Source organism: Primulina eburnea, chromosome 7 (assembly GCF_022965805.1).
Source record: "Primulina eburnea isolate SZY01 chromosome 7, ASM2296580v1, whole genome shotgun sequence".
Taxonomy (NCBI): Eukaryota; Viridiplantae; Streptophyta; class Magnoliopsida; order Lamiales; family Gesneriaceae; genus Primulina; species Primulina eburnea.
Window position 1 is genome coordinate 7,015,318 of NC_133107.1, and position 15,479 is coordinate 7,030,796.

At 31.6% G+C, this 15,479-nt stretch overlaps 1 protein-coding gene across 2 annotated transcripts; it reads left to right on the forward strand.

The window, feature by feature from the left end:
- Positions 1 to 4,194: 4,194 nt before the first annotated feature.
- LOC140836079 (protein BONZAI 3) lies at positions 4,195 to 10,364 on the forward strand. Of its 2 annotated transcripts, none has more exons than XM_073201490.1 (16): positions 4,195 to 4,457; positions 6,234 to 6,281; positions 6,365 to 6,513; positions 6,629 to 6,677; positions 7,363 to 7,419; positions 7,497 to 7,667; positions 7,764 to 7,898; positions 8,117 to 8,178; positions 8,277 to 8,376; positions 8,466 to 8,580; positions 8,673 to 8,749; positions 9,229 to 9,366; positions 9,453 to 9,617; positions 9,704 to 9,817; positions 9,899 to 9,998; positions 10,090 to 10,364. In XM_073201490.1, exons 1-16 carry the CDS (start codon positions 4,323 to 4,325, stop codon positions 10,209 to 10,211), a joined length of 1,737 nt encoding a protein of 578 aa, XP_073057591.1. In that variant the 5' UTR covers positions 4,195 to 4,322; the 3' UTR covers positions 10,212 to 10,364. The 2 variants fall into 2 exon arrangements, with proteins under 2 accessions (XP_073057591.1, XP_073057592.1); XM_073201491.1 differs by having other exon boundaries at positions 8,475 to 8,580.
- The last annotated feature ends 5,115 nt before the right edge of the window (positions 10,365 to 15,479 follow it).

Consider the following 15,479-nt stretch of genomic DNA (forward strand, 5'->3'; position numbering starts at 1 on the left):
GTCCTTGGACCTTGATCCTTTTTCCAAAAACTGTCGAGAGTTTCATTTGTGTGCGGAATGGGCTTGGATCTTCATCAAGTTTTGGATGGGGTTAAATTATTTATTTTTATCAAAAACATACAAAAGTTTTCTGCTACCTAGGTTTGGTTTGATTTGGTTTTTAATTAATAACGGTTTGATTCGGTTTGTTTACAACTTCACAAAATCGACAGCATTAGTCGATGTGATTATACGTGGATAGATCATATTGTGATTATTAAACTAATTTTATAGGATGTAGAATAATGATGTATAAGTAACGACATGTTTACTTTTACTGATAAATTTCGAGATTGAAATCATGATTAAGTGACAAGTTAAAATTTTGTCATTTGTCTATAATAAATAATTTTATTTTTAGTTTGTATTAGTAAAATTGAGATTTTGATTTTTCATTTTTATTGAAGAATGTAAATTATTATTAATTTTCATACGAGTTGTTTTAATTCACAAAATTATTGGATATTAAAAATCTAATGAATAAGGATAAAATCAAATGAAAGATATTAAAGAATATCTTAAATTATTTGATTTTTTATTCATGTTTTATAATATTTTAAACGGGTTTTAATATCTTACTTTTAAATAAAGTCAATAGTATTAATGTAATTTTTCCTTAGTTGGAAAAAGTATTAGTTAAAAAATGATCATTTATCACATTTTTTATTTGTGATAAATCAACAAGTTTTAAAGTCTAAATTAGGTAAATATGGATGAACTTTATGTCAATATGAATCATAAAAAAAAAAAAAACAAGTAAACATTGGATTGATAGGATTATTGGTATGATCGTATGTTTACCATAGCAAATAAACAAAACCTTTAAGGCATAGTTTGGCACAAATGATAGGATAAGCCTATGATATATAATATAAGGATAAGTTAAGGATAAATGAGATATGTGATATTATATTTAATGTTTAGTATGATTTTTTAATAAGAGTTATTAAATTTATATATTATATTGTAATGACAGAATTAACATTAGCATAATAAATTTTATAATTTCAAAGTTGTTGCTTGAGTTCATATTTCTTATATGTTTATGCGTCGATAGTGCTTGCATGATTTATTTATTTTTACTAATATATAATATAAAAAAATTTAAATGCATTTAAAAAATTTTAAATAAATAGATATCAAACAACCAAACCGACTGTGAAGGATCGATGGAAGCACAATGAAATGAGAAAGATAGGATTTAGGATTTTTATAAATTGAGGACAATTAAGTCATTTGTAATGTATTTTATCATTAAATTAAAATTATCACACCTAATAGAAGAGATATTTTATCCTTATATAAAGTTATTTATCAAGGGCCCATGATAATCTAAAAAAATACCAAATATGGGATAAAGAGGATTATTTATCAATCTCTCCCTTATCTCGTATACCAAACTATGCTTAAGTGTATCGGGTTATCGAGTTTTGGATTCAACCCACAAAATAATCCGATCAATCATATTTTCCACGTATAACAATTGACACACAACTTTCTAGTTAGAGCTTAAAATTAATGAATATATCAAAATGATACACGTAGGAATTTAGATTAGAAACCCATGTTTAGCCAAAATATTTTTTTTTTTTTTATGTGGGATTCATTATAGATCTCCATATTATCACAAAAATTCTTGACAAATTGTTTCACATAACAACTTTATTAGAAAAATCTCTGATTTCATCCGACTCACGAAAACATATTATTTTTTATATCAAAAATATTATTTTTTTACTATAATTATAGATCAGATCAATCTGTTTAATCGTATAACCGGATATTTACTCTTTGATAGTTGGGACTTTTGCCTAACCATGGTGTCGAAATTTCCTTCTACGTGCTTCGTCAATCGTCATGACATTAATTAAAAAAAAAAAGTTCTAAATGAAATAAAAATCTATATAGTTTCCAATTACATCAGCCCACTGACACGCGCAATAGACTTAGTTTTGTGGACTGATATCACACCTTATCCAACAAAATTCAGCAAGAAAAATACGTTTTAAAATCTGAAATAAGGTAGATTTTGCTCGGAATTTTCCGAACACTACTCCAACCATTATCGATATATTTAGTCCTTCTGTGAAATTTATAAAAGTTTTTGAGTAGGTCTCTTGTGAGACGGTCTCATGATTTTTTATCTGTGAGACGGGTCAACTCTACCGATAGTCACAATAAAAAATAATACTCTTAGCATAAAAAGTAATACTTTTTCATGGATGACTCAAATAAGAGATATGTCTCACAAAATACGACATGTTAGACCGTCTCACACAAGTTTTCGCCAAAGTTTTTATGCATCTAATAAAATATATTTGTTGAGACATACATCCCTCAATATAACATATATCACTAATATTAAAAAATCGAATAGAAAGCATAGGAGATAATTTTGTTAAAAAATAAATAAATTACGTTGGATGAGGTTTTTCTCTTTAACATAATATCGAATACATGTTTCTCTCTTATTAGAAGATGTTTATTTCACTGCATCACCAAAAGACGTTGGCACTAACATAATGATTATGTACGAGGTTGATTATGTACGAGGTTGGGGTTGAAGGTTACAATTACATCTTCAATATCAGTTTTTTTTAAGGAAATTCATATGGGTATTCGAGCAATAAAATTTTTAATTAATGATCCAGATCTATGTTCTTTTTAAGGAAATATTGGTCACAAATGGTCGGGGACGAGATTTTTGAGATTTAATTTCCACAAAAGTTTTCCATAAATCAAAGATTATTAGTCTCTTAAAAAGATGTGATATCAATTTCAGAAGTGCCGATAAGTTAATTAGTTTCAGTTTAAATTTTTATCAATCAAAAAATATTGTGATTTCATATTATTTGTTAAAATATTATGCACGTTATTCAAAACTCAACAAATAAAATGCACGTTACCAATTTAATGCATATATAGATTATTGGATGTTATACTCGAGGAGGTTGTTAGTTAAGACGTATATTTATTTTATTTTTTTATTATATTCGTATAGAGTGTATTAATTTGAGTATTAATGAATTGGATTATTACGCTCATGAGTCCAAGAAAATGTCTGTCAATCTTCTAATATTGTCCATATCTCTTACACAATGTTATCATTTCCTTATCGTCGCCTTTGTGTCCAACAGAAACAATACTACTCATTAAGTCTGACGACACTATTTAACGATTCACCTAGCCAACTAGATCAAAGAGCCTAACGTCAGCAGTTTGATGGCTGAGATCTTCTCAAGCATGTACTCGTCTCAATACCACTCTCTTTCGTACATACTTAACTCAACATTCTCCCTCCAAAAAATTCTAATACGGCAGTGTGATCTAAAAAAATTTGTTCGTAAACGAATCGAGTAAGACTTTAATTTTTCTAATCATCATCATGTATGTAGACAACATTGGGGCGCTTGATTAATTATGTAAAATGATTTTTTTAACCATAGTAAGACATATAGGAATTTGCAAGAAACTACTCACTACGTTCCCAAAATAAATTAAGAACAGTGAATATGGAATTTGGATACATATATATAAGGAAATATAATTAAAACTAATTAAATATACACGCTATTAACTTCAATTTATATACCTTTGGTCTTTCAGGAGACACCAAATCTTTTCTCCGAATACATTTTCCTCAGACTGCCATTATTTATTTTTGAATGAAACAAAATACAATAGAACAAAATTTCAAATATTAACTTAAAAAAAATACTTTAACTTCATTATATTTCATATAAAAATTAATATATATAAATAAAAATTTTATATTAAAAATTGATTATGTGCATGCATTTAGTGGGAGGTTTACTTTATATATTGAAGTTTAGAAGCGCTTATGTTTAATTAAGATGAGTTTGGATATAGAAGTTGTAGTTTAAAAATATATTTAAATTATTGTAGGTAATTAAACTCGAAAAACATTTTTATAAAATATTTGTTCATAGAAATATATTTTTATCGTTTTAATTTTTGAATGAATATTTTTTTATAGATGACCTAAATAAAAGATCTATCTCACGAATATGACCGATGAGACCGGCTCTTGCTTCAATTTTTTCATCCAAACAAACTGTTAGTTTGAATTGTATTTCCAAATTCCATTATCCATATATACGCGCTTCATAGTTATTATATTTATACCTATTTATGGCCTTGGTGATTCATTCCTTTACGATACTTTTGATTGATAGTGCGGACTCCTAGCCTGTTTCGTGATTGTTGCGACCATCGGAGGTTTTAGGGCAGATTCATATACTCTACAACAGATTTGCATAACGATGGGCAATTGCTTCTCTGATGTGAAAGGTGGTCAGCAGGCGATTGGTGGTACCGGCGCCGGTGAGGGGCATAACGACGCGGTGGACTTCTTCTTCAAGGCCAGAGGTCAGCAACCCCTTTACACGCCCATACAGGTACTTCAAGCGTGACTTAATTTTTCCTGCTAACAACAAACCCGTGCTCATGCACGTGAGTGGTATTGGTGTAGATTATTAATTTTGGTTTTTATGCTTAATTTTTAAATAAATTATGAATAAGACACGGTCTACTTTTTCTAATATATCGTTTCAATTGAACAAAAGCAAAGGCCAGATGAAAATAGTACGTAAGTTGGTATGTTTTTTGTTTTAATCATTAATCTTGACGAAGATTGGATTTCTTCTCAAAAGTTAGATTTTTTTGTTTTGGTCTTATTTTTATAGAAACAACTAAATCTAACTAATATTATTTATTAGACATCAATATTAATAAAACTAAATTACACATTAAAATCTAACTTAACAAAAGGGAATCGACACTCTTTCCTCCTAGTTTGAACTTTTTCCCACTTGGTCTTCTGTTATGATGAAGTCTACTCGTCTCATGAAGTCTTCTGATACCCGCCTTTTCTTATGTTTGATATTTAACTGAAACAATACATTAAAAAAATACTAAGCTCAAAAATGAGAATAAACTAATGTTTGTTATACCCTGTTTGCATGGGCTAGTAGCTGGGGCCAGCGCCGGTTTCAGTTATGTTTTCAAGAAAATAGCACAAAACTTATCCATAATTTTATCCCAGTCAGCCACCACCCGTTTATGTTTGTTGTACACTGTTTGCATGTGCTGGTAGCTGGGGCAAAAGCTAGAGAATGTGTCTCCCAAGTAATGTTGTATTCTTCTTAGGTATTGTTTTGTACGTGGGATAGGATGACCAAATGATAAGGACAGGGACGTAGCCAGGAATTAAATCGAGATGGGGCTGAATGATAGCCCTACTAGCGACGGCTTTTCTAAACACCGTCGCCGATTCTTAATCGGCGACGGATTTTATTAATCCGTTGCAAATCAGCGACGGTTAGAACAAAACCGTCGTAATTTTAGCGACGGTTAGAAAAAAACCGTCGTAATTTTAGCGACGGATGTAGAAAAACCGTCGCTAATCCATCCGTTTTTTGTACGGCTAAAATTCAAAAATTTTAGCGACGGAACTGGTAAAACCGTCGCTAATCCTAAATTCTAGCCTGGGCTGCAGCCCACCACAGCCTTTAACGTGGCTCCGTCCCTGGATAAGGATATGCAATATGAGAGATAAAAGATACATTAGACATTATGTAATTTATGTATTGTAATTAATTATATGATATTTTGTGTGTAGGTTGAGTGCGAGTTATGCATATCAATGATTATTTCTTATCCACACCAAGTGGTGTCTGAAAGTATTATGATGATACCTTACAAAAGATGATGAAATATCAACAATTTAAGATTTTGGTGAAGCAACAGTAGTTCAAGAAAGCTAAATTTTATCTGAATATCAAATATGAAATCAATAGTTTCCACAATTAGGTGGGGTGGAAAATCTGCTTAAATGTCATTGTTCCCTATGTTGGTGATAGAATAATTTGCCGAAGTCTAGAGGAGGATGAGATGTCATGGAAATAGTGTCATTCTACAACAATCTTCATACCGACGTGAATAATTCTTTATATTTCTTGTATGCAGTCATACTACATAGGACTTTAGTTTAAGAAACAAAGAGTTTCCATGTTGATCACGGTCTACGCAATAGTTATGATGCAGTCGAAAGATATTGAGAACCTATATTTTGATTCTTTTTTTCAAGATCAATTCCATTTCTCTTTTAATTTCCATGGAAGCTAATTTGACATGTGGTAACCAACATTTTGTTATGTTTGAATGACCTGCAGTTATCTCTTTCAGCTTCTAAGCTTCTTGATTGTGATATCACATCAAAGGTAAATGATATCTTTTAACAGTCTTAAAACTGTTGATGATACTAATATTTTTTATTGAGGGGTCAAATTTTTGTTTCTTGCAGAGTGATCCCATGGCAGTGGTTTACTCCAAGAAAAGGGATGGGAAACTCGAGGAACTTGGTCGAACTGAAGTAATATTAAACAATCTCAATCCTGCTTGGGTTCAGAAGATCAATATTACTTATCAATTTGAGACTGTTCAAACATTGATGTATGTTGCCATACTCTCTGTATCTCAATAATATTTCTCTCTGAATTTTCTTGTTTCTTTTTGCATTATTTTTCCTTTCAAAGGTTATTTTACCCAACCTATGACTATTTTTCAGCTTTCACGTGTATGATGTTGACACAAAATATCATAATGTCCCTGTGAAGGTATGCTGAGTTTCCTGATATTAATTAAGGATTACATTACTTAGTTCACTCCTTTTGCATATTGACATGCTTTGAGAATCTTCAAAAGAATTTCATACTTAAGAAGTGTGTTGCATGACACTATCTTTTTAAGTTCGGCTTTAAAGTGAATGGTAAGAATAAAAAACTATAAAGATGTGCATGCTTGTCTGCAATTGGCCAAATTGTGTCGATTATTTTGTCTTTCTAATTTCTCATATGAAAAGTATATAAATCCTCTTATAGATTGTTTAGGGTATATAGACAAGTGTACTATTATTTACCCCAACGGGGATGTAAGAATCGTTGTTACCAGAATAAGATTTTGGTATATGACTTTGTTAGAAGGCTATATAAGGAGAAAACTGATCTTCTCAGACCGATGAGATAATCATTGGTAAAGGCATTTAGTTTTAGGCTAGAGCCAATTTTGCTTTATTTTTTGTTAGAACATACTTGGATCTTCAGTCTTTAGTTTCTTGTAGCTATCTTATTTTTTATTACAAATTATATTTATTGCTGTTACTTAAAGTTAATTTGGTATAAAAGAAGTGTCGAGATGCACTTTTAGAAACATAACATGCTTGGATTGAACATACTTTTTTCAGAAGTTATCAATGAGAAATTCTCAGGAAGTTCGAAGGTTAACTTTCAGTTACTTTTGTAGGAGCTGCAGCTAAAAAATCAGGATTTTCTAGGCGAAGCAAGTTGTGTTGTATCAGAGGTGAATTTCGTGTACTCCATTAAATTTTCATTTGTGAATAATTTATGTAGGTTAATTATTTATATTGTTCATGACAGATTGTGACTAAACGGGATCGGAGTTTAACCTTGAATATTAAAGCCAGCCATGGTTTAAAAAACTTGGGGACGCTTATTGTTCGTGCAGAGGAGACAGCTGTTTCAAGGAATGTTGTGGAGATGACATTTCATTGCAAGAATCTTGAGAATAAGGACCTATTTTCCAAAAGTGTAAGTATTTTGAGAACCATTATTCATGAAGATTTGGTTTCTTTTCAGCAAATTATATCTTTTAGTCTCATCATATTTATTGTTTAATTGTTTCAGGATCCTTTCTTAAGAATCTCTAGGTTCATGGAGATGGGAGGTTCTACTCCAATTTGTAAGACCGAAGTCGTGAACAACAACTTGAATCCTGTTTGGAAGTCTGTCTCTCTAACCATGCAACAATTCATGAGCAAGGTATCTTCTTGAAAATTGCATTCTGGTAATGAGCAAAATGGCCAAATTCCATTATTTTCATGTCTATCAGAAATCAAATTTGATCTAATAGTCACATATCTTCTCACGAGTATTAATATTATGAACTTGGTACTTCAGAAATGAGATATAAATACTGAAAAAAATTACACCATTCCTTTTCTATTCCAGTTGTCTTTTAGCAAGTGTATGAATTGCAGGAGAACCCATTGTTGATCGAGTGCTTTGATTTCAATAGCAGTGGAAATCATGTGCTTATTGGGTATTGTTGAATCTTCATATTTTCCTTGGCATGTCCATCTTTTCAACCTTCCTCTAGGTTATCAAGTAATATCTTTTCTTCTCTTTTTTGTCAAACAGAAAATTACAAAAATCGATTTCTGAATTGGAAACCCTGTACCGAAGCAAAGCTGGTGCAAATTTAATCTCTCCATCTTCTGGATTAGGGCGCCATGAAAAGGTATTCTCATTCTCCTCTAGTACACATCTGGATTCGTAAAGTTGCTTGCAGAAAAAAATATTAATTTTTTGCTCTTATATTTAATTTAGGTTCTGCAGGGTAAAATTTTTATCGAAAGATATATTGAGAAACAAATGTACAGCTTCCTTGACTACATCTCCAGTGGATTTGAACTAAATTTCATGGTTTCTGTTGACTTTACTGGTAGCCAAATTTTCCATTTTAAATTTTTTCCCTATTATATCCCTCTATAATGTATGTAGAAGTTCCTTAACTCGTGGTTTAACTTTGGAAAGCTTCAAATGGAAATCCCCAAAGTCCAGATTCTCTGCATCACATTCATCCTTTGGGCCACCTGAATGCTTACCAGCAGGTAACCACAAGACCAAATGTGCCTTTACTTTGGATCCTAACTAGATATTTTTATGTGATTTAATTGTTGACTTTTTCATTCTACTGAATAGATTATATTGTATACTCTTATTTATTTGCTAGCAGAGTGCCAGAAAACTTATGGGCTTAGACCAAAACGCTGTCTTATGGATCGTGATGGATATTAAAAAATATCCTCTACATTAAGTTCGTCTTTATAGAATATTTTGTTTAAACAAGAAAATAACAGATAGTGCATTTGCTAGTTGAAGGTAGGAGCCATGACATCAAAATAATAAACTTGAAAATGGAATCTAAAGGAAAACGGGCTACAACTAAAGTGCTGCAATGAAACAAGACCTCTTTGATTTTACCATTGTGTGGATACATCCTAAAAAATTTGCATGTACACATGTATGTATTCCTTTCACATTGCATTAGGATTTGAGTTGGTGTTATGCTGCAATACCATGATTTTAGGCTATATTGGAGGTTGGGGAGGTCATACAATTCTATGATTCAGATAGACGTTTTAATGCTTGGGGATTTGGTGGAAGACTTCCCAATGGCTCAGTCTCTCATTGTTTCAACTTGAATGGAAGCCTGACAGATTTTGAGGTAAAACAACATGTACATGCTATATTTATATCTGCTTCTTTAAGGGGATTTACTGTAATATGAATTATATTATATGTTTGGTACAGGTGGAAGGCGTTGAAGGTATCATGGCTGCTTATGCGAGTGCCTTGCGTAATGTTGTTCTTGCAGGACCAACACTATTCGGCCAAGTGATAAATAAAGCCGCTGAGATAGCAGCTCATTCTGTTTCTTGCCGCCATGCTAAATATTATGTGTTATTGATTATTACGGTATGATCATACGGTTCCTATTATTCGTTAGTAAATCATGTGTACATGCATTCATGATACCAAGTTTCATTAACTTTAATTTGTAGGATGGCGTAATAACTGATCTTCAAGAAACCATGGATTCCCTAGTCAGGGCATCTGACCTCCCACTTTCAATCCTTGTTGTTGGAGTTGGTAGTGCTGATTTCAAAGCAATGGAGGTATTTAATTAATTACATAATGTTTTCCAGGCACAATTTTAACAAAAAAAGTAGTATTTTGATGATCATTGGAGTTTGTAGATTCTTGATGCTGACAATGGACGTCGATTAGAGAGTTCAACCGGAAGGATAGCTACACGAGATATAGTTCAGTTTGTTCCAATGCGTCAAGTGCTGCATAGTAAGTGTATAAATGAATCTCTTAATTTGTAAATAAATAAACAATCCGACACATGAAAAACAAAGCATATTTCTTGGTTGAATCTATGCAGACGGGGGAGGTTCAGTGGTTCAGGCACTTCTCGAGGAGCTACCGTCTCAGTTTCTATCCTATGTACGCAGTAGAGATATCATACCATTAAATGCTGACCCAGCAAATGAAGCTGATTCTTAAGTTGTTTAACAAATAGAGAGTACCATATCGTATAACGAAGAAGGAACTATGCCTTTGCTTGCTTGCTTGCTACTTTCCCTTGCTTAATATGCATAATGACACATTACATGTTTCTATTAATATAGGAAATTTAACGAGTTTTAATCCCTTTTACTGATTTTAAAAGCTTAGATCTATTCAATCAAGATTTAATCAAGATTTTTCTATACACTATAAAAATTTACTGGTATTCAAAATAGATTTTGTAGAGTTTTTAAAAATCAAATAATATTGAACTTTGACTTTCAAAATCTCTAGCAAAACCTGTAAGTGTTCAAAATTTAAATAACTTTTATTAATTTCATAGAATTCATTTACATAAAAGTTTAAAGTACAAATATAAAATATCAAAAATCATATGTGGTTCTCCCTTTCAATGTCTCTACATCTTCTCTCATCGGTGCTCACAAAGGTGTGCACGGTAGGTGTGCAGGATATCAAAACTGATATATATATATTTGTATATGTGTGTATGTGAGAAAGAGATTGATCGATCTGATTTATATCTGCAATAAGAAGAAATATTTTTGATATAAAAAAATAACACCTTCTCATAGGCTGATTATATATTCGTCTCACAAAATTGAATCATGAGACGGTCTCACAAGAATTTTGTGATCTTTTAATTGTTTGGTTCAAGATTTTAAATAATTCAAAATATGTGTAATCGATCCCATTTTCAATTACCTTTGACAATAAATTGATTTGTATAATATAGTTAAAATAGGCTAGTGAAGTAACAATGATACTCACCCTTTAAAAAGAAAAAAAAACTTTTGATTGAAATTTGCTCAGTCTGCCTGATCTCATACATACACGATCCATTAAATTGGTGTAAGTATAATGTGAAGGCCATGTCCCCGAATCAATATCGTTTATATATATAAAAGTAGTGTTTACGGTTAAGGATACAAATTTAAGGGACGAACATGATCAGAACGCACGGCATATATTCACAAAGCTCCTAAGATATAAATTAATTTCGTCTCCAAATATATATTTGGAATTTGAATCATGAACTAAAATATCTACATCAGAATACATATCATGGGGCCAAAAGAAAAGAGAAAAATATAAGCTAAGACAAAGGAGCAAGAAAGATGGTATACATACATTAATGTGACAGTGACCAAGTGATTGACCAATAGTCCGTTAAGCATGCGACATTGCAGGATTCGCAATCCCATCCCAGGCACGTCATGGACCCAAACGAAATATCACTCCAAACATTTACATTATCAACTCCAGAATATGTCTAAAATTGGTCATTCTATTCATAGGGGGTCTCTCTATTTGGTAAAAACTTGTGTGAGACGGTCTCACGGGTCGTATTTGTTATACGGATCTCTTATTTGGGTTATCCATGAAAAAATATTATTTTTTATGCTAAGAGTATTATTCTTTATTGTGAATATCAGTATGATTGATCTGTCTCACAGATTAGGATCCGTGAGACGGTCTTACATGAGATCCACTCCTCTCTATTAACTATTAAGCATTAGCTATGATTTCGGGTTAGTGAAAAAAAAATTTAATAATGAAATATTGATCAATGATTTTGCAGATAAAAATACAAGAAGATCGTTTTTCATAGCGGATTATAATAGGAGTCTCTTTTTTTCGCTATAGTGATTATTAACAGTATGAACACCAACCCGTCGATGTCTAGGACCGGCGGCCCTTGCTAGAACAAGATCGAGAAACATAGTTCGACAAGATTAAATACAGTTAATGTATTTTTGGATCTAAGACACAGATAAAATTCTCGTACAGGAAAATAAACAGATCAAAGTGTTGTTTTTTTGCTATCATGCATTTTGTTAAATTGTATTCTAAAACAAACAAGCAAAAAATCGCATTCAATTTCTAGATATTTGATTGGATTTCAAGATATTTTGTGATGGTATGATGGGTGTACAAAAGCTGCAACTTGAATAAAATAATCTATTAAACCGATTTAATATTATTATTTGGTTAATGTTTTTAAATCGATATCTTAGTTATTTTGACTTTTATAAATATCTTCAATTAATTTGTTTAATAATTTTTTTCATTAGTAACTTCAACTGTTCTCAAAATTAAAATCTTATATCGCCAAATGTTCGGGAGTTTCTTTATTCGACCGTTTTCCTTCTTCTTGTTTCTGGATTTTTCATTCGTGCATATCTTCTCTGTATTGATTGGATCTCTAGTGATTTACAGACACAGCTCAAAAAGATCTTTGATGATTTCATCGTCTATGATTGAGTTGTGAAAACTTCTGCATAAGTATCTGAACCAAATAAGGATAAAACGAAGATGAATAATATATTGTTTGATATGTTTTTAACTTACGTGATTATTGTGTTTACTATTTTATAATATCCGAAATCTCAATGTCAAAATCTAAACCAACCACAACTGTCAAATTATATAATTGTAAAATTTCATTCGTATCATACTTGTCAGAGAATAGATAAAGATCTTAGACCAATTAAGTAAGAAGAACATGTGTATATATCCACGATTTCTCTTTTAAAATATTTTTTTTTCATTTGGGATTTATTTTACGAAAAATACAAATCAAAGTCACATCTTATGGGTCAATTTTATTTATCAAAGAAAAGATCGACAAGGCAAGCCATGTGATTTTTCATAGTTGAAATAGGCTCTTTCGAATGCCAAATCCCGATAATGTGCGCACCTCCCATGTCTCCAATTGTCCTTTACAATTAATTCCATATCATTTATTAAAATTAGAAACATCCCAGATGGATCGGAAAATCCTCGTGCAAGATTCAATCGTCCAACTTTAATCTGACTACATGAAATTTATTTTTTATGTACATCAGATATCCAAATCAATCTTGAACAGTTTGATCTAGTATGCAAGAACTCGTCCATATAAGAGACGACCACAATGATCTTATAAGTATGAAACAATAATCAGCTGGTAATTTATATATGATTAACTATACGTATTTGGTTTAACGATTGGAATCAAAGTCAATATCACAAACTATAAAGATTCATGCAAATATATTTATGAGATTAGTAACAAAAATTGCTTTCTCAATCTTATATGGTTGTTTTTTCGCACAAAATGGATGCACGCCTTAAAAAAATTGGGTTTTATCATCATCATCAGCAATAACTTTTTACATGTCATGGCCCGTTTCAACACGCAGTGCGTGAAACAAACTCATTCATTTCATGTAAAATCATGCTACCATTGAACGACTACTCTCTGGTCTGCCATCACGTAGTGCTGTGCAGGGAACAATCTGAAAAGAAAACAACGTACAGATATATAACTGTTGAACTCAAAAGACTTGTGTTTTGTAAGTCTGTCGAGCAAAATAATTGTTGCGTATAAAGTATACAGAGGCCAACCAAGCTAGATCGAACTTAGCAACATTGATGGGAAGTCTGTCTGTGTCCAAGAAAGGGCCCTAAATATCTTATTCATTTGTTGACAGCAAACTTCCCGACATACGAATAATAATACTACAAGTTTTTTTTGTCTATAAATAAAAAGGACATTTCATTTGAGGATTCAGACACACACACACATATATATATATGACCGAAATTTCTTTATTCGAGTTTAACTTTCAGTGCCAAATGAATATTCTTGAGATGGCTTTTTGGCGAACCAAAAATATCCTTCTCGTCATCGTGCTTTTCTTGGTTTTGTTCATCTCAATCAATGCTGAGTCTCAAGGTACGAGTCTAGTTTCTTAAATACATTAGAATGATGTATGCATATTATACACAATAGGGTTTTTTCACACACACACACATATATATATATAACAAAAACTCACGTGAGATTGTCTCATGTATCAATTTTGTGATATGGATATTTTATTTGGGTATTGGAGTAGAATCTCACGTATACCGCCTACGCTTATAGCTCCTCTCGAGCAACATCAAGATCTCAGTTTCGAAATCCAATTATGACAAACTTTTCTTCCAGCTCAAAAAAGAAACACGAATCTCACATATATTATGTTCGATATGATGTTACGTAAATTCATTAATGTTTTATCATGTTTATAAAATATTTTATGGAGTTAATTTACAGTTTGTATGGCAGGAAAGTTGGCATTAGAGAATCGCATTCAATTAACAGAACTTACGGACGTAAATACGAATGAAGTGCATGGAAGAGAAGAGGAGGATGGGATTCCAAACAAAATGGACCAAGATTTGGGTGTCATGGATTACACTCCTGCACGAAGAAAAACTCCCATCCATAACTTATAAATTCTACTACTATACTTTAATTATCTTTTGTCATAATTATATATACTCAATTTTCATATATATATATATATATATATATATATATATATATATATATATATATATATATATATATATATATATGCGATATATATTTCTTGTATGTTGCTACAAAAATTAATTAGCTTATGGTGTAAGAAGGAGATCGAACTGCTTTTGTTGTTAGGAAACATATAGTAATTTAGTACGTTGTTGCTAAAAGAGTTTTATTTACATTTTAATTGATGCTCCAGTGTTCTTATACTTGTCAAATTGGGTTAGGCCCGTCGGGCCGGCCCGCCCCGCTATAAAAATTGAGCGGATTGGGTTGATAAAATAGCAGCCCGTCTGGAGGCGGGCCAAATGGGTTGAGCCCGTTTGGGTTGCGGGCCCAAACGGGTCGAGCCCAAACGGGGCGGGCTGGCCCGCCAAAGCCCGCCAAATTAATGTAGAATTATACATTTTTAAGTTTTATATAAAAATTGGAATAAGTCTCACGCGCCTCCATCACTCTCTTATCTTATTTATTTTTTATTTTTCTCATGGTCCTCGCCTCCATCACTCACTCTGGTAAAATCTGAATCTCTGTAAATTTTATTCATGAATCTAAAAATAATTTTTAAGCATAACAGGTATTTGTGAACCCAAGAGCGGTTTCGTTTGAAATCCGACGAGTTGCAGTGAAATTTTTTGGACCCGATGGAGGTTTGCTAATTATGTGTATTGTTGAACACATAATATTTTATAAAATTTACAACTGTCTCTTTCCTTTACTTTATGTTCTCTTCCATGTCTCAATATTCATGTTTGGTTTAATCATTTGTTTTTTATGGATTATGTTGTATGCTTTCTTAATTTCTTATTTCAATGTTTTTAAGTATTTTATGCAATTATTTGATTTAAATATATTTTTCTTCTATGTTTACTGCGATAATGTTTAGCATTTTTTTATTTTAAAAAAAA